This window comes from Melospiza melodia, chromosome 4, assembly GCF_035770615.1.
Source record: "Melospiza melodia melodia isolate bMelMel2 chromosome 4, bMelMel2.pri, whole genome shotgun sequence".
Taxonomy (NCBI): Eukaryota; Metazoa; Chordata; class Aves; order Passeriformes; family Passerellidae; genus Melospiza; species Melospiza melodia.
The window spans coordinates 22,097,649-22,117,613 of NC_086197.1; the positions used below are offsets into that span (position 1 = coordinate 22,097,649).

At 39.0% G+C, this 19,965-nt stretch overlaps 1 protein-coding gene across 2 annotated transcripts; it reads right to left on the reverse strand.

Moving 5' to 3' along the window:
• Positions 1–2,832: 2,832 nt before the first annotated feature.
• On the reverse strand, positions 2,833–19,553 carry TTLL1 (TTL family tubulin polyglutamylase complex subunit L1). 2 transcript variants are annotated; one of them, XM_063154252.1, is made up of 11 exons: positions 19,488–19,540; positions 16,724–16,800; positions 16,281–16,413; positions 14,873–15,081; positions 13,478–13,658; positions 12,267–12,401; positions 12,004–12,112; positions 8,910–9,053; positions 6,843–6,929; positions 5,525–5,688; positions 2,833–3,998 (listed from the first exon to the last, which is right to left on the reverse strand). In XM_063154252.1, exons 3-11 carry the CDS (start codon positions 16,391–16,393, stop codon positions 3,869–3,871), a joined length of 1,272 nt encoding a protein of 423 aa, XP_063010322.1. In that variant the 5' UTR covers positions 16,394–16,413; positions 16,724–16,800; positions 19,488–19,540; the 3' UTR covers positions 2,833–3,868. The 2 variants fall into 2 exon arrangements, with proteins under 2 accessions (XP_063010322.1, XP_063010323.1); XM_063154253.1 differs by lacking the exon at positions 16,724–16,800 and having other exon boundaries at positions 19,488–19,553.
• Positions 19,554–19,965: the final 412 nt, after the last annotated feature.

A 19,965-nucleotide genomic window follows, 5' to 3' on the forward strand; every position in this document is an offset into this window, starting at 1 on the left:
ACATTTCACTGACGTACACGAGGCCTCAAGTTCTGCATAGAAAAGGAAGACTTGCTGCTCACTTACAGATTTTTTTCCCGGGCTTTCTGTTGTGGTTTTAAGCCCAGCTGAGATGAAACACCACCCAGCCACTCGCTTAGCTCCCTCTCTTCCCCTTCCCACACTGGTGGAGTGAGGAGGAGAATTGAAATAGAACTTGTATGTTGAGATAAGAACAGTTTAATAATTGGAAGTAAAATAAAATGAAGCAATATTGGCTAGTAGTAGTAGTAATAATAATAATAATAAAATCACAAGTGATGCACAATACAACTGCTCACCATGTGCAGATCCCCCCTTCCCAAACCCCAATCAGACCTGTTGAGTAACACCCCAGTTTAGAGACTGGCCATGACATTCCATGGTGTGGAATATCCTGGCCAGTTCAGGTCACCTCTCCCAGCTGTGCTCCTTCTCTCTTCCTTTTGTGCACCTCCTCACTGGCAGAGCATGAGACAAGACAAAAAACCAGTCCTGGATTTAGGATAAACACAACTTAGTAAAAAGCCAAAACATCAGTGACTTATCAACACCGTTCTTATTCCAAACCCAAAACACAGCACTGCAACAGGTACTGAGAAGAAATTAACTCTATCCCAGTTGAAACCAGGGCAGTTTAGTACTGATAACCAGAAAACCAATCTTTGTATATTAGAATTCCATGTTATTTCAGTTTTGTTCCTTAAAACTCCTTTTACCTACATACGTTTTTCATGTTGGAAGTGAAAATATAATTAGGCTTCAAACTTCAGCTTCTGCAAAAAGCCTGTGAAGAAAATGAAATGAGGAGAAAGCAGTCTGATGTATATAATCACTAGACTATTGTTTTTAAAAAGAAAATGGAATGAGATCAGAAAGAGAGGGTCACTGCATTTGCAGTGTCTTTGAATTCTTTTTCTCTAAAGAGAATATTGCATAACTAAATTAATGTTTGGGTGAGCAAGATAAATTACTAGTAAAACATTGGTTGGAGATATAACTAAAATGTGGTATCAACATTTGAAATCTTAATTCTAGTTCTGAGATTATTTACTACATAGTCAAAGATTCTTATCAGGTTTTTATTTTCCTTTCCCCCCCTAGTTAGTAATATTTCAATGCTTTTATTTTGACATAGTACTGATAATTTACTAGATATTTTACGAAGATGTTTCATTCTCAAGGGTTTGAAATATGCTTTCCCAATACTACACTGGGCCAGAGAGAAGGATTTACATGTTTAGAACTGACAGGTCTGCTACAAAAACATTTTCCAAATAAAAAACTTCTTTACAAATACTTTATTTTGCTTAATGTATCTGCTATACACTGGGACAGAAATCTTTGAAAGCAACAGCAAGATTTCCAGTCCTGACTTTTCAAATATTGAATACTGAGGATGCAAGCTTAAATGAGCAGACCCTTTCTAAGCCAGCAGAAACTCCCTAAACAATTACATAAGGATATCCAGTATATTAGTATATTACATACTAATATATTCAGTATATTAGTATGTTACATACATTAGTATATTAGTATATTACATGTATATTAGTAATATTACAGAAAGTGCCATTACTATTTTGTGTTGGTAATGTTTGTGCTGTAATAACACCGCTGCCTATACAGAGTACCACCAACAAACCAGTTTGGAATACAAAGTTTATTTAGATGCTATTATCAGTATTGGGTCATTGTGAAATTACACCTAAAAGTATCCCCTGGATTCAGTCTCCATGGCCTTCCACAGCAATAAATCCTAAAATCCCAGACCTGGTTTTGCAGTCATGTTAAGCCTTCCCAGAAAGGAGTGCTATTGTTACAACACATCCTCTGTCCCAGCCACTACAGAAAATAATCACAGTGAGAGAAAGCTTCATTTTCCTTCTATCACAGTACCCTTGTTATGTTACCTGTCTGTCAAAAATATAATCATACTACAAAATACTATTTACTACAGGCCCACAGTCCCTAAAGCTGTTAGTACTTCCCACTTTATCCCTAACAGGCACTTAGGGGTAAAACCGGAAACATCTGCCCACTAAATATCAGTAATTAAAACACTAGGATGATTAACATATCTGACTACACCTCTGCTTAAGAGCAGCTTGCCTGTCAAGGCTCAAATATACAAGCAAGACTCACAGTTAGGAATTAAGAACAACCAAATCAACCCTCCACCACCACCACCAATAAAACCCACACCAAAAAACCCAAGCAGAAAACGCCAACCACAAAATATGAGACCTGGAATTTAGGTAAGCTTTACAATCCTGTAGTGACCATCTTACCTTACATTTATTTATTTCAAGAGTCAACTAGAATATGCTTTTGTAGAGGCCAGTGAGAAGATTCAAAGCTGATGAAGAGAGAATCAGTTAGATTTTATTTTAGTGGAATATACAAGATTAATGAAGACTGCTTGGAGTCACTCAGCCTACAGATTTCATTCTTTACTGCCAGGATTAACCCCAGATTCTGTGTAAGGGTATTGGTCAGTCCAGCCCACACCTGCCCTTCCTCCCCAACACAAGCTGCTCTGGCCTGACTGTGTTCAGCTGTCCTGGAGACCATGGTTTGCTGCCCTCTTCTAGGAGGATCTTCCAAAACAGATGAAGTGGTGCAGTTGCAGGTGGTCTGGTTTAGATGTTCAACAAACTAAAATCTTTGGGAGAGTTAAACTTTACGAAAAAGAAAAAAAGAAAAAAGGAAGAAGGGGGAGGGAGGGAGGGAGAGAGGAGAATAAACCCAACCAATGCATTTATAAATAACCACCCAATATCTTGTTTGAAGTCAAGCGGAAGCAACAGCCAATCACAGACCCCACTAGTTTATTCATATGCTTTGCTGTTAGAAGACTGAAATATCCATTTTTATCTTTTGCTCCTAAGTTTTGGTAGCTAAGTTTTGCATCTTAGTTTTGGTAGCTAATCATCACAACTGTTAACATAGCTACCAGAAATAGACTGCCATGTGCAACAATATCTTTGTAAATTAAACATACAAAAATATACAGATATTTGGCTTATATACATCCATAAATACACTGAGAGTTTCTGGTGTAAATAAAGATTTATCATCAGCTTCAAGCAATGAAATTTATCACAGTATCTTTGTTCTGTGGGTTTTTCACAGACATGCACTATCTCTAAATAAAAATTAATGGCTAGTGAAACAGTCCATCAATATACCATTGAAATACTACCTCAGTCCATAAAACTTCCTACTTTTAAAGAGTTAGGAGCTCAGAACACTTAAAGGAAATAAAAACCCCCAACCTTCAGCATATAAGAACTTGCTTTTCAATTTTTTAATACTGGTTATAAATCAATAGCTGTATTAACTGGCAACAGCCTCAAGTACATGTACTGCTATTTTTTTCTAGTTGCTTTTCTTTTACTACAAGAATATGAACCATCACTGTGAAAAAATTAATGTTTACCACCATCATCCTTTTATAGAATCCACAGCTCATTTATTATAGGCAGGAAGGGATAGGCTACTAGAGGAAATAAATACTATCCAGAACAGCAAGGAGATTCTTTCAGAATATGCATTTGAGTTGCCACTTTATAAATAAAGTTCTTGATCATTACTGAGAATTAGTTTATACAAATCATATAAACAGAACTGTATATACATACACACTCTACATCTATTGTAATAATTATCAGGTCAGTATATGTCTAGTACAGTTCCTGGATTTTGAGCGTTTGTTTCACTTTTCAAAGGCTGTTTTGTCTTCATTAGTATTTCCTACATGCAATGTAGCAAAACATAGGAATCTGTTCCAAAACCTCAAGTTATTCTTGATGTCCTCCTACCAAGAGTGCAGCTGTTTTTTCTGTCATCACTTCCAGGTGGTCAGGACAGGCTTTCCTGAATCTCTTGCACGGCTTCCTTTGACCCCCGTGGGCTGCCCAGGACGGCCCCGCAGGTCGCGGTCAGTCCCGTCGCTCTGCGCCATCTCTTCATCGTATCTGCAGGAGAGGAAACCCCTTCAGTGCCTCGTGCTGCTGCACAAACAGCTGGGCCCTGTACATTCTACTTCTACATTCTATCCTGCTTACTGTCTAGAACTGGAGTTTGATACAAGCTGCTCTGCATACGGCTTCATGCAGGCATAGCATGACATGCAGCTATGAGTCTATGAATCTATAATTTTACAATACAGATCATCCAGAAATATCTTCAGCGCCAGTTTGAAGGAAACAAGTCATCTGGCAGCTTTAGTTAAACTCCCAAGCTTATGAAATTTTGTGCTTGTGAAGTTCACTATGTACTTCGGCAGGTCTGTGGTTAAGCAGAACATGAGCCTGCTGCCAGTTCAAATAACTCCTGAGCTATTGCTTCAAAGGGAGGATTGTTAGCTGCAGTGTTAAAACTCCCCTGTTGCATCACAAAGAGAGAAGGGAAAGAATGAGGTGAACTAAACAGCCATGTGATCAAACAAAATGCATCTGATGATATGTATTTGTAACACTTAAGCACAATGATGAGTGGTTCTGTAGATATCTAACTCCATTATAGCCTCAGATAACCTCAGCATAAACTGACATTTCAACTGCTATGCAAAGTCCAAGCAGAATTTGGCTATAAATAGGTAATTGTAATTAACAGAAGATAATACCAAAGAATTTTGTAGGAAAATCATAAAATATACTTAGTTATACTGTTTTATAGGTATTCATAGCTACCATGTGAACAACACTTAAATCCTAATTCAGACCACTTATATTTAACTGCTTTTACTAGTATAGAGAAAACGTATTTGAGATGAGCAAGAACTGGTGGATCAGCTATGTACATAAAGGGCATTCCTGACATACTGAGCGACTGCACCACTAATGCTAAGAGAAACTATCCAAACATTTTCTCAAAAAAGATAAGAAACTGTGTCAGCAATATGGTATTCAAATCAGTGTTCTTCTGCATAAAACCAATCCATCCTAGATAAATCTTACAGACATTCCAATATAAAAAGTCTCAGTTTCCTTCATTTCTCTCCTTATAATACCGATCGAGGAAATTAAAAAATATCTGACAATTCCATGATTTATTATTACATTCATTATTCACAGGACTCAAGAGGCATTATTTCCATGAACTGAGAGAAAATTTGCATCAAATAACTTTTAAACCAGAACCAACTATTTTAACTGTTTAAGTACCATGTATATATTATCTTCCATAAAATTAAAGTTCTGCACATGTAGAAGACAAACATTCTCTTTGCTTCTGTCCCTCAGTTCTAGTGCTAGAAGCTCAGAAGGTGCAAGCAGGAGCTTATCAGGCAACATTGTCTCTGGACACGAGGCAAGGGAACTCTGCTTTAATGCACTCCCACCTCCAATGCAGCTCCAAAGAAATGAAGTGGTACTTTGTGCCCATTTTTCATATCAGAATGAAGTTTACCTTATCTTTTTGGTCTACATTACACATCAAAAAAAAAAAGTGAGGTGAAAGAAAAACATTGACCTTTCTATGAAACACTGATAAAACTTACAAGACTTCGTAATTGCCCAGAACCTCTTTTGGTGGAGATTTATTCCATTTGCAGTCAGGAATTTCCCCGTTAGGCACAGCAATGTTAAGTGTGTCATTAATAAGATTATACTTCAAGATGCGATCATTAGCGGTGCTGGAAGTAAGAGAAGGGGAAGCATTAACCTACAAAAGGGGAAAAAACCCAGTCAGTATCAGTTTTGGAGTGTTCTCCAAACAGCATGTGTGATGTCTGTGTGTTCCATACGGGAAATTGAGCCTTGGTGGCTCAAAGCACATCTTTCAGTTCCTCAGGCACTGGAAGGAATTCCCCACTGGGCATTTTTCATTTTACTTAGACAGGAAAGTACCGCCAGTTAAGTGGCTGCAGTGTCAGCCTGCAGATTTCTGTTGAGGTGAGATTCACCAGGGTCAATCAGACAAGGCAGAATTTTTATTTAATTTTCTGTTTACATGGTTACAGACCCCATACATTTGAGTCCTTAAAATTTGCCCAGTTTACATGAGCCACTGTTGCACACAGAAATCTGTGGCTCTCTTCTGGAAAACAACTTTTCTCTAAGTTCTTACCTGAGTTCTTCTGTTATACTGTGAGCTGGAGAATGCTCTCTATTCAAAGCACTGCAATGTATCTTGTTTTAATTAAACCTAACATACTCATCTAACATATCTTTGTTCCACATTTATTTTGGAGAAGTAGTATCAAAGCAATAAACAGAATTTTTTTTATGAAGCTCACTTCAAATTAGATTGAGAAGGAAGAGGGATGGATAAAATTTATATTGAACATACAAAGCTAAAGTATATAAATGAAAGAGAAATTTATGTAAAAAATAAAAAAGCTTTCCAAATATCCTAATTATACTTTGCATGCCCCTTTTGTTTCCTCTTAATCTGTAACATTAAGGCCATGACAGCATTTAAAAATTAAATTTGATGATTTGCTCCATCAAGTCGATAACCATTTTTCAGGTACTGATCAGGTATTTAACAGGGCTGCTAACATTCACACTGCCTCTGAAGTGCAGTTGCGTGGATGCACTGGAGTTAGAAACCAAAACAGAAAGCCACAAACAAATAGAAACACCAAAAAAATATGAAAGAAAAGCCCATGGTAGCTTAGTCATCACATGAACTGTGTCACTTTCCAGTGTTTTTCTTAATCCACTTACCTGATAAGCAAAAAATACTATCTAAAAAGAGGAAAGACTACATTAAAATCTACTTAGTTTTATTCCGTGAAATGAGAAGGAAGTTTTTAATAGAACTTTATAGAAGGAAGGAACTTTTATAGAAGGAAGTATTTTATAGAACTTTACCTCAATTAGCCAGGGCTTAAGCTTGTCATCAATGATAATGTCATATCCATAACACTCAAAGCAGTGTTTATCATTATTCATTACAGGCTGGGGAAAAAGAAAAGACAGTAGTATGTATTAAAATCTACTCTTCAGTAAGTAACCCAATTACCTACTTTCTTTGCTAGAAATCACATGTAATGACATTATGAATCTTCTACAACACTTTTCAGTATTGTAACTCAAATATAAGCTTGCTAACTAGTAGGTTCAGCATTGCCTCTTTTTCTGAGGCTGGATCTAAATATTTCAATACTAATGATTGCACTGATGCCAAGTATTGAGTTATGTTAATTTTCCATTATGTTTCCATAGTGAAAATAAGTGGGTTTATACTTTGCAAAAGTAATAACTATATTTAAAGCCTGCATGCATCAGAAGAAAACAGAAAACTTGAAAATTTACAGCTTCATATAATTGTGAATTCTTCAAACTTTAGAAAAGCAATTCAAAGACATTTCTTTTATTCTGCTGCTGTAACTATGCAGAAATTTTAGGTCAAACAATTACAAAATACATTTAAAAATTTTAATTAGTCAAGGTAAATATAACCCTAAAGCCAAGAGAGAGCAGGAATCAAGTTTGCTTAGATGCACATCCCCTAGAGAACCAGGAGCTTTCCAGCATCTGCATTATGCATTATATATGCATTATATAAACATTTGCAGTATGCACGGTATAATACTTTCTTCTACATGAAGCTCATTAGATCTTTTAGAGAAAACTTTGTCAAGGTTTCTGAGATATTTTCCCCATAACTAATAATGAAGCTTTTCATTTCTTCAGGGACTGAAAGAGGGGAGGAGGAACAAGAATCTAATTACATGTGCCATTGTCAGAAGGACAGAGGAACAACAGATTTCATGCTCCATAATTTTTACCACTTCTCCTCTTCTAAGGTTCTGCTAGCATTTGATTATATCCCTTTTCTTCCCCCAAGCACCTTCAGATATGACTGCACAGCAGAGGCCAGGTTAAGGCATGCTTCCCCAGCTCCCACTGATCCTAGCTGCACGACCTTGTCCCTGTTTCTCGTGCTGATTCTGCTGTTCATCTGCTCCTTCCGTGACTCAGCTTATTCCCCTGGCAGAACACCAAGCCATCAATAAAGCAAGGTAGTAATTGTCAGTGCACAAGTGAGCTGATTCAGCTCTAAATGGTGCCAGGACCAACCCAAAAGAGAGGACAAGACAATGTACTTGGGACCAGGAGAGTCCTTGGCAACTCAGTTACCCCAGCTGACTCCCAGAGTGGTACCTGCCCTGTAATGTGATCACAGAATATTCCCCCAACACTAGAAAGTCACTCAAGCAGAGAACTGGCTGCTGCTTCTTTTTTTTTTTTTTTTTTTTTTAATAAATTCATAATAACTCTGTGACTTATGGATAAAAGTAGTGAAAGTACATTATGTAACTCTGATGAGCTAATAGCCTTAGGTTTGCTTTGATAAACTGTCCTCCAGAGGTTTTTTTTCTTTGACACATTTGTTATTGCTGGAATGACGTCACACATTTTGGCAGAACTTAATACTATTCACAAGGGCAGTATCAAGTCATATTAAATAGTTCACAAATCCCTCAAGGAAAGAGATTTATTCACTCCTGCAAATATCCACAGACAGCTCAACCCACTCACCCACCCAAGATTCAGTTCCCTCATCTCAAGAGATATCAAGAAATCAAGAGATAAGAAAGCTGCAGAAATCAGCATCAACACCATCACTCAAAGAGCAGAAAAGAGATGCAGGGGTTTGAATGGCAAGCTCACTTCCATGGTTAGGGGAAGCCTGCAGCTGGAATGGTTTTGGGAAGCCTGCAGCAGGGATGGCTTTGGGAAGCCTGCAGCTGGAATGGTTATGGGAAGCCTGCAGCTGGAATGGCTTTGGGAAGCCTGCAGCTGGAATGGTTTTGGGAAGCCTGCAGCTGGAATGGTTATGGGAAGCCTGCAGCTGGAATGGCTTTGGGAAGCCTACAGCTGGGATGGCTTTGGGAAGCCTGCAGCTGGAATGCTATTGCTGGCAGCACTCACCGCAACAGCCTTCAGGGACTGCACAATGATCCAGTGGATTTCATCAAATAATTTGTTGGTGACTTCCTTCCCACGGGTGCTCTCCAGGTAGAGGCGTAAGTTACTCACTGTCCACTTGCCTCCATGGATATGGTTGTAATCATCCTGAGGAGTTAAGGAGTTCACTCAGTCTAAGATTTCAAAGTTGTTCAGCAGGTTTTTTCTCATCCCCACAAGAAGTCCCCTTATATTTACAAGTACTGCTCTAAAAACAAACCTGGCTAATTGCTCTTGCAGCTTCATGAACATCTCAACTTTGAACTGCCCTCCACATAAACAATTGCTTTTATTATAGTTTTAATATGCTTGTATCACACATCGTAAATAAAGTAATAAATCTTTGTTAGGAGAAAAAAAACTGGGTACTTGGACAGTTTTATATAAAGTATGAATTATGATTTGGAAATAGAAGTTTTAAAATGTGAAAGGAAAGAACTGAACATTTTGCTCCTCTGGGGATAAGGAAAAAACGATTAATGAGCAACAGCAGAATTTCACTGAAGGTAGCTGTTGTAAAATGCAGCACTTGAAAGTGTTTGTCTGTGTTTATTTACTTAAAGCACAACTTGTTTGTTCCCTGGTATCTTCTTAATGGTGCTACTGATAACAGCCACATTCAAGAACATAGTGAAACGACACCTGAATTGTTTTTAAAAGTTAAAATTTTCAAGTAATTCAGTACAAAACCCCACTAAGCATTACTGAAAATGAACAGGGGAAAACAGGAGGATACCTTATGTTGTCTTTTCAGAGGCTATCAAGGCTGTGCATTATTTCTCTTTAAATGCAAAGACAAGAGCAAAGCAAGGGGTGTTCATACTGATGGAAAGGCACATGTTCAGCCCTCAAGGAACTCCCAGGGCAAATGCTTTGTCCCTTTATAAAGTGTTCTCCTCAGAGCATTTCTGAGAATTAATGATTGTATGCCTGCTAAATTACAAAACACAATGCATAGAGCATAAAAAAGCTCTCAGAAGAACAAATTCTGCTGTCCTCTAGGACAAGGTCAGAGAAGCACCTGTCTTATTATTAGGCTTTCTCCTATAGCTCCCCCATTAGTAAATTTGAAGAACTGGACAGTACCAATGAAGATCTGAAACATGGTTCTCAGGATTTTCTCCATTATAAAAATGTCATGACACCAGATTCCAGCAAGGGAACAAAGATCAAAGTTTCAGCCCTCTTTGCCCTTCAGATCAAGTACTCAAGTGAAAACAGATTGCAACTGGGTAGAGCTTTACATAATTACAGTTGTTTCATTAAAGACATTAAAACAAAGTGAAAATAATTATGTATAAGAATTATTGTTGTTTTGTTTGTATTACACACACAATTTCCAGCACCTCATCATAATTTTTATAAATTACTGACAGCTCAAATTAGGTACAGTTTTAGAAGACTAAAAGCTGTACAGTCTAAAAGCCTCCAAAGTTATAGGCACATTTAAAACAGAACAAATAGGATGGGTAGCATACATTAAACTTTCCTTCTGCCTTTCTGCAAAACTGAACAGATATCAGTGGTTTACAATTTATAAAAAGCTTTTCAAACATTCTAGTAATAATTCCACATTCTTAGGCTGCTACTTCTATACTCATTTCTGTTGCCCTTTATTCTAAGTGATGTCACCATCACAGTCCCTTCTCTTATCTGGGAAAAATCTTGAAGACCATTCTTTAACTGGTAGAGAAGATGGAAGGGTGCATAACAACAAGGCAGGCAATCTACCACACACCTCACATTTTCTCTGCTACTGGCAACACCACCAGGAGTTTTTCTAAAAGTTGTATGGGACCTGCTTTCACCATAAGTAATTCTCACTGTGCCCCGTGAAACCAAAACATGTTTGAAGCACTTCACAAAGCAGCAACTGAACAATAAAATGTTTATAGTACTGAAAAATGGCATATTTGACCACTTACCCTGGTTAAGAGCTATCAACATTATCATTTACATTGTTGTTGCAGCAATATTCAGACAAAAACAGTTCTGCTATGCTGCACATCTTATGGAACACTAGCAGAGAAGGCATATTAAGCAAGGTTTCAATTTAAGATATATTGCATATATCTTGTGTATGAGTGCATGTGTATACCTACATTAATATAATCAGGAGTGTGTGTGTGTGTGCCCATACATATTATTTTCCATACCATTAAAATAAAGCTTCTGGCATTAGGAAGTGCAACAATAGAGTTTTAATGACTGTACCAGAGGCATGGTTTGTAAATCACAGACATCTGCTAAAAACACCAAAGGGACAGTCATTATCAAGTCATTCCCTGAAGGAACAAGGCTTGGGAAGTGACACTTTATCCCCATCTATGTCACCCCTGCCCCACTAACCTTCCCTCCCCACTGCTGAATTTCAGCCTGCTTTGACATAAGGAAGGGCTGTCAAAGCTCTCATATTTGCACATCAACATCAATGGCAAATTACAGGACAGAACTGTTCTGCAGGCAGAGCTCCAGCTTTGTCCATGCAAGAGGAAGCCACCAGATGGCCAGGCAGCACTTATTTATCTCAAGTTTGCAACTGCACATTCCCTTGGTTTCCCACAGAAGGAAGGCAGGGGCAGGAGGCTGGGGAAACACTGGAAGAAGCTGGAAAATCCTGTGATGAATAAGTGCTGGGAAGAAGAAATTGAATTAACTGCCAGAGAGAGAGAGAGGGAAGGAGAAATGAAGATGGGGATATTAAACCACTATTATAAAGTACATAACCACATGATCCAAGCTCATAAATTTCATTGTTTAGTTCATAAGTGAGTATGTTGCCTTTTAAATTAAAGGAGACCCCTGCTCTCAACTACTGTGAGTCATTACTAAAAATATCACACCAATTACAGAGCTGCAACTCATTATCTTGACTTCTGATTTGTAGTTTTCTAAAATGTCTACATTCTAAAATGTATTTATTTGTAAGTGCAAGGTGAAGTATTTTAATTGCAAGATGATGAGGAGTATGACAAAACCTTTTGATTCCAAGTTCCTGGGACAATTAAAGAAAATCAGTCTTGCTACAAAAGAGCATCTAAGAAATCAGCACACTTACCCCATGTTTCTGAATGGCAACGTTTGTAAGATGTACAAACATGTTATCCAGTTCACTTGTACTTGGTGTGTATTTCACTGTGCAAAACCGGCAAAACCCAAGCTTGTACCTTAAATGCAAAAAGTCATTAAAATGTGTTAAATCCCTGTGAGTAGCAAGGAAGTGAGCATCCTAGGATACCAGTTACTGGTTAACATGCACAACATTATTTTGACTAGACTGGACATTATCTCTAAACAAAATACAAAGACAAGCAACCTTACATGTAACATCTCAGTGGACGATAGGTAGACACCAAAACATAGAGACGAAGATCAAATTTCTTTCCACCAATTAGTAAGGGATTGTTGATGTAGAGTGAAATCACATAGGCTTCTTTGGAAGACTGAGACACAAACCTGAAAGACACAAAATATATCTCACAGTATGACATTTGCAACAATACAATCCTTGAAGTCTTTTGCTTCTTTAGAAGTGTTCTGTAAATTTCAAACTGACTGAAATCTTGCATCTTTTGCCAAGACGGTGTATAAAGTTGTGGAGGTTAATAATACACACTTGGCATCGGGCCTTGTTTTATAAAAAAAAAAAAGCTGAAAATACTGTAGAGATGACCAAGACCAATTACCCATTTAAACACACACAGTAGCTGACCAAGCCATTCACAATGCAGCTCTACAAGCCAGCCTTTTTCCCTTGAAGAGAATTTAGAGCTTGGCAAAGTCCAGACAAGCAAAAAGAATGTAGTGCATTACCTTCATTATTCAAGGTCTTGTACTACTGGAATATTTGCATTTCTGCTTGGTGTGCAACTGCAAACCACTGTGAAAAGTTAATATAACTTTCAGATTGTGACATTCTTCAGTTTGCAATCAGACAGGGGGAAAAATTCTCAAATGATATTTAGCCAGTCACTTGGTCACAGGAAAAACCATTAGTTGTGTGATCAAAATTTCTAGTCAGAGAAAAACATAAAATTGCTGACCTATTTCACCCATTTGGAAGGAGATCATCAACATGAGGTATATTATTTTGTGTTCCAAAAGGAAAATACATTTATTTCATAGAAATGCATTCTTCTTTTTTACCAATTTAAAAAGTGATTTAATATATATTAAACAATTATTGAAATTGCTGAGGGGAAGTTTTTTCTCTTGCTTCCTGTTATTTAATACCGTGAAGCAAAACAATTTATTTCTGTGCAAGTTTTTCTCCAACAACACTGAAAGTAATTTTATAAAGAATATTAATTGAACAGTTCTGTGTACCTCCTCATACCAAAACAAGCTGCATTATAACCTGTTGAAGGAGGAAGCCAGATAACAACTGAGATTAAATGCAAACCCAACTATGAAATGACAAAGCAATCATAATAATAATGGCATACCTTTCCCATGCATCAGACAATCAGCATGTTGATGCAGTTCCCCTAATTACAGAAAGTACAATAAAGGGTTTGGTTTCAAGAACTTACGAAGATGTTTTGCTGTCTCTAGACCATTTTTTTATTTGGGAGAGTTTGTTGATTAGAAATATTCCTTTTCCTTGAGCTTTGCCACAAGGTTTCATAATCCATGTGCTGGAGGGATTCTTTCTGAATTCTTCAACAAAGAGATTATAATCGGCAGGAAGCATAAAAGTCACAGGAACAAAATCTGAATTAAGGGGGGGAAAAGGGTGCACAATTAAAGACATTCTACCTGATAAGGCTACTGACACATAAAGACTAAAAAAGAAAAGTTCTGTATTTTCAGTTTTCCAGTCTGGCATGATCCACCTTCATTAAGAGTCATGTTGCTTTTTATCTCATTTACATACTAGTTTTTACTTAAACAATTGCAAAATGTTGCACGATGCTAACTTCAAAGTAATAGATTCTAATTCATGTGAATAGATTTTCTTCTTCCATTTATATGCTGTGCCATTGCAGTATTAGATACCATTTCAACAAAACAATTAAAATTTCTCAATTTCCTCGATCAGCTTCCACCATTCTTTATCATGCTCTGTGCAGGCAAAACCCCCCTTTGGCTGCATAATTTTTATTTCCACGTGACTCCCATTATTCTTATTTATTATATCTTATTCTGAACTTCTTTTATTTTTCTTTGCTCCCACACACTCAGTTTTGCCATGATTGCTGAAACCTAAAGAAAAACATTTTTCACTTTTTGCTATTAAATTATCTTCAACTCCATTCTTGAAGACCTGCCTTCTTACATGGATGAAGTGTTTTCATTTCACTTTTCCAAGATGTAATTCAACTCCACATATCTCACTCTGTTTCACTTCAATGCTTTCTGACCTCCAAACCAACTCTTGTTTTCCTCATTCCTGATCTATTCTTGGTTTAGTTTTGGGGTCTGAGTTTCTTGGGTTTTTTTTTTTTTGGTTTTTTTTTTTTTTTTTTTTTTGTCTGGTTTGCTTTTTATTTTATATTTTAGCAATCATTATTAGTTCCCCAACTTCTCCCAGATTTCCCCTCTGAGGTGTTTGTTCATTCAGTTCTGTCTAGAGCCTTCCTTCAAAAAGGTTTAGTTGTTGCTCCATTGTAAGATTTTCACATAATAGTTTTTCACTTTTGAATTAAAGAAACTGTAACCCTCTCTTATGTGAAGTAACAGAGCCCTTTGGTTTCACCACTAACCTAACTGCAAAGTATCTTAAACCCACAATTTTCCCTCTCCAAAACAATTTTTGAGAAACCCCAAATGAATCAAACCCAAAGGAGGAACAGAGCACTTCAAGGCAGCCACTTTAATGTCATAGCACTCCAGAGGTTCAGTACTTCACACACAAAAAAGCAGATTCTCTTCCAATTATTGACTCTCTAAGAAAAATCTGAATGCTGAAAATAAGAACAACATACCCAAATAAATATATTTCCCATTTTCATCCTTTTCGGCAAGAGGACTTCCTTCTTTCTCCAGTTCTTTTCTGTATCTCTTGATATTCTTTACCATCAAATCTTTTCTGGTCAGTTCATAGTGGTTTGGGAAATGATTGACAATTTGGTCATCAGAGAGGCGGTAACCGGTTTCCACACTGAACACATTTCTGATTGTTTGGACGCTCATCCTGAAACCAAAGACAGACACCAAGTGATTTCTCTCAAGAAACACACTTCAGGACGACAAATCAGAGATCTTTTCCCTCCAATTTCTTCATCTTTTCTCTCTCTTGTTTCTTCTTATATTTAATATTTTGCTGCAGTGACAATCCAACATATCCTGAAGTTCTATTAACAAAGCAAATGAAATCCTGCTGAAGGTTTAATCAGTCCTTCCACAACCACTGAAATTGGTGCAGGAAGTGAGGACAGAAAGATGACAAGTGGGTCCTGCTGGACTCTGGCTTGTTGATTGTCAGGTCAATCCCCAGAAGGGCCTAAAAATGACTGAAGTGTACGCAAGTGCTACAGAATCCTCTTTCTAAATCTGTTACTTCACACTCTTGAAACTCACCTTTCCTCATCAGGAAAACCACAAACCCAACCTCTTACTGACTGCCTTGCTACCTGGATTACAAAAGGAATTCAAACATATGACTTGAAAACTGGTTAAGAGATCTTGCTAAAAACACCTGTGTCGTTGAGTTATATACCAGATGAAAGTGCTGCAGTGACAGGGTCATTAAATCAGTTATCAACTACACTTTTCACAGAAGATAAGAGCAGGGACATAAATGCAAAGAATTTTCCATATTAGATGTCTCAATGCAAAAATTTAAGAATATTTTCTGAATACTAGCAATCTGCTACATTATCATTTCAGAAAGAAAAAAAAAACTAACCCAAAACAAAACAACACAGCAATTTCCATGAGTGTTTCCCCACTCTCCCAACTGCATTCCAAAAGCATGAGCAGATTCCTGCTCATTTAGATTCCTGTCCATTTAAATAAGTGGTTCACAAAGGGTACATTTGGCAGCACAAACTGCCATTTTGATGCATTTGAAAGGAACATCACAAATTGTTTCATTTATTTAAAGAGCACTGTTTCTGCCCATTAATAGATTACTGCATTCTAGGACAGCATTTCATGGGCTTATATTAGACAAACATCAAATGCAAAGATAATTTATTCTCCTCCTTTTACCACAATCTTGGTCTAATTTCTCATTCACTCTCAGTATTGAAATGTTGAATAGTTAGTGTGAATATAAATCATTATCATGAAGAGAAGAAAAGTACAGTTTATTACAGAAATTTGGACTCTAGTAACAGGGCAAGCCTCTATAACACTGATAAAAGAAATTGGGAATTGTAGCATACTTACCAATAAAAATTCCAGTCTTCATTTTCTGCCACCTGAATCCATCCTCTTTTTTCAAAGTTGTTTATTAGAACAGATTTTTCTATGTCAGTTACCCACTTTACTTTTCCCGCCATTATCCCAAAGTGGAATCAACCTGTTCATACAGAAAATTTTAAAGTTGAAAATAAGGGAGGATCCAGGGAAGTAAAAGCAGAAGAAAAGTGGCACCTAGAAAACACTTCCACATAAGTATTATTAGCTTACAACCCAAGGGAAAGAGCACCTAGGCTCGGACTGAAACCCTGCACTTCTCAGCTGGAGAACTGCACACAAGGACACTGGTTACAGGGAGGGTTTTCACACTCCCCATCTTTTACAAATAGGCACAAAACCTTCTCTTAAATATACTACTGATAGAACCCCCCTATTCTACATTGAGTAAAGTTTAAAGAACCAATACAGACCTTGCATTGTTTCTAACTTAGGAACACATATTTTTGCTTTCTTTTGAAGCAAGAAGTTCATCTGGATCACATGGTGCCTGTAAAATAAAAACCCATGATTCCAAGAGAAGTCCCTTGCATGCTCTATCAACAATCAAGACTTGCAGTACTTCAGGGGAGGGAACTGAAGTTACTGACCTTGCAACTGGTGCCATTAAACCCTTACAGGAGGATTGTCAGGCTGTTAGTTGAGTGCTTCAAACTGCAGTTCAGCTCCTGACAGCAGAGGTCACTTTCTACATTACATCTCTCACTGGCCCAGGTCAGCCTTTTGTTAGGATCACTGACCATTCTGGCAGGAAGGGACCCCAGTAAGTCTCCTGGTTCAGCCTCCTGCTCAGAGCAGGGTTAGCTACGAGGTGTGGACAGTTTGCTCAGAGCTTTACCCATTTATGCTTTGAAAAGCCCCAAAGACACAGCACAGCTTCTCTGGGCATCCCATCCCACTTCCTCACTAACCTAATGGGGGTAGGGGGTGGTTCTCCCTATATTTTTATTATTTTCCCTACATTTGTTATTATTACTTACATTACTTTCCCAACAACAAAACTCCCCGTGCAAAGGAGTGGGGGAGAGCTGGGTTATCACACACCCACAAGCAACACCATCTACTGCCCCTTCTACACACAACTTTCCATTGAAAAGTAAATTAAAACATAAAAGCACCTTTACTAAATGTAGTAATGTAAATAATGAATGTTAATTCAATTTAATAATAATGCCATTTCTGCAAGTAACATGTTGGACTGGAATGCAAGGGGTCTTCATTTTCCAGGACTAGACATGGAAATGTACATTTGCCACCAAGCTCAGGCCCCTATTGTTTCTTTCTGGGAGGTATAACCCATATAATCCCACACAGACTATTTATCCTGTCAAATCCTACAAAGCCAAAATGTTTACTAACAAACTTCAATTTGAGAAAGTTTAGGACACATATATTTTTATTCATGTTGGTAAGCAATCTGAAATCAGGCTTAGATAGAACAGAGTATACAAAGGCTCAGGGTCTGTCTTCCTGTGTGTGGACCTTAGTTCTACAAGGCCATGATCTTTCTCTGGGCCTTCCAGATATTACCAGAATAAAAGCAAATGAAACAATTAATTTATTTGTACTGAAGTTGGCATAACCCATCATCAGTGACTCAGTAATACCACACAGCACCTTGTTGTGGTTTTAAAAGTTCTGGGATTAGTCTGCTGCGATACAATTGTCCCTTCAAAAGGAAAAGCATTAAAGGCTACAATGGCATTAACCAACCACAATGTAAACTTTTCAAAAGGCTTTAAACCAACATTCTTCACATCTCCAAGCTACCTCAAGAGGTTCACCAAAATTCAAACCTAACATTATACCTGTTTCTCTTACTCCTTGAGCAATTCACATACAGGTAGGTGAGCTGAAATTAAGCCAGAGCTAAACACTGGAGACAGCTTCTACCAGAAATAAAAAAAAAAATTCACAGGAGCACAATTCTTTTCCTATTTTGGGATCTTGGTGCCTCACCTACCCCTCCTGCTACAGAGGAATCGAAGGCAGACTGAAAATTTGTCCTTGGTTTCTGGAGAATTTAATCAATCTCAGATGATGTTTAAGTGGCCTGTAAACAAAATCTTCCAATTTTGTACAAATTGATCACCAAAACCCACAAACAAGAATGCACAACAAATAATATAATTTTAATACAATTGACTTTTCTAGAGGAATCCTCTAATCTGGAAAGAGGTACTCTAGATAACCCGATGAGATTGCACAAGATAGATGCACACATTCACATCACAAAAGATGCACACATTCAAACTTCTGGTCAGCTGAGACCATTAGTTTACAAAACATCAAAGAAGAGCTGCATAACACAGCCGTAGCCTACATATTTCTATTAAGTCAAATCCTTCACGAAACACCAGAGCTCCTACTCAAGAGACAGCAGGCATGTGACAGAGGCACAGCAGGCCCGTCACTTCTCCAGAACACGGCCTTTCCTGCCCAGACTGCTCCCACGGGCAGCAGGGAAGCCTGGCAGCAGCCTAAGGCCCAGGTGAGACCTCTGGCTCTGGTACAAATTGATGATCTGAGACACAAAAGCAGCCTGGTTGGTATCACAGCCACTGTAAGGAGCCCGCGGTGCTGATGATGGCAGACTTCACACCACAAAACAGGGGTGAAGCTGCACCTCCGGCACGCGACCCAGCAACCGCTGCTTCCTTCCAACAGTAACTTCCTTCAGACAGAAACAAAATGTAACTGTGCTTCATTATTAAGTTTACTACTGGAAAATCCACTTTGGCTGTGCCATCAGAGGAGGCCAGGAGGGCCTGCTGCGAGATTCCCGAAGCGTTAGGGAGGAGAAGGAGCCCAAGACTCAAAGAGCCACACGGCTGTGTGTGCGCGGGTGTGTCTGGAGTGATGGAGGGGCGCGCATTTCTGTGTGTGCGGTGGTGTGTTTGTGTGCATGTGTGGAGTGTGTACGTGTGGATGTCTGTGTGGGGAAGGAACGTGTGTGTGTGCGCGTCTGTGTCTGTGTGTGTGTGCATGTGTGGGGTGTGTACGTGTGGGTGTCTGTGTGTGGGGGTGTGTGTATGTGTGTGGGGTGTGTATGTAGGACAGGTACGGGGCTGTGGAGGAAGAGGATGGGACTGGGGATGTGTAGAGACGCTGTGGGTGTGTAGGGGGGATGTCGGGGAGGGGACGGACACCCACGACCCGCCCCGGCCCCGCGCTCACCTGCCCGCGGGAGCGCGGCCGCCGCTCCCCTCAGCCCGGGCCGTCCCCGCCGGACGCCGCCATCGCCCCGCCCGTTCCGGCCACCGCCCCGGGGCGGGGCTGCGGGGCCGCCGCCGGCCATGTTGTGTGCGGGGCGGGCCGCGGAGCCCGGCGAGGCCGGGGCCGGCCCTTCCCCGAGGGACGGGAACCTGCTGCAGTCCCCAACGGGGAATCCCCGAACCCTGCCCAGCCACTTCAGGGCTGTCCCTACTGTCTGGGGCTGTTTTAGTCTAAGCGTGTGCGACTTGGGCCTGCCCCATCCTCAGGAAACAAGTTCCTAGCAAACATCAGTCCATGAGTAAATGGGGGTTTGTTAAAGGCCATTGCGTGACAAAACCTTCTCGGATGTTTCCAGAATATAAAACCCCCAGGGACACTCGGATGCCAAAGCTCAGGTCCGCATTTGAGCCTATCAGGTGCTAAAATGTTCCTCACCCTA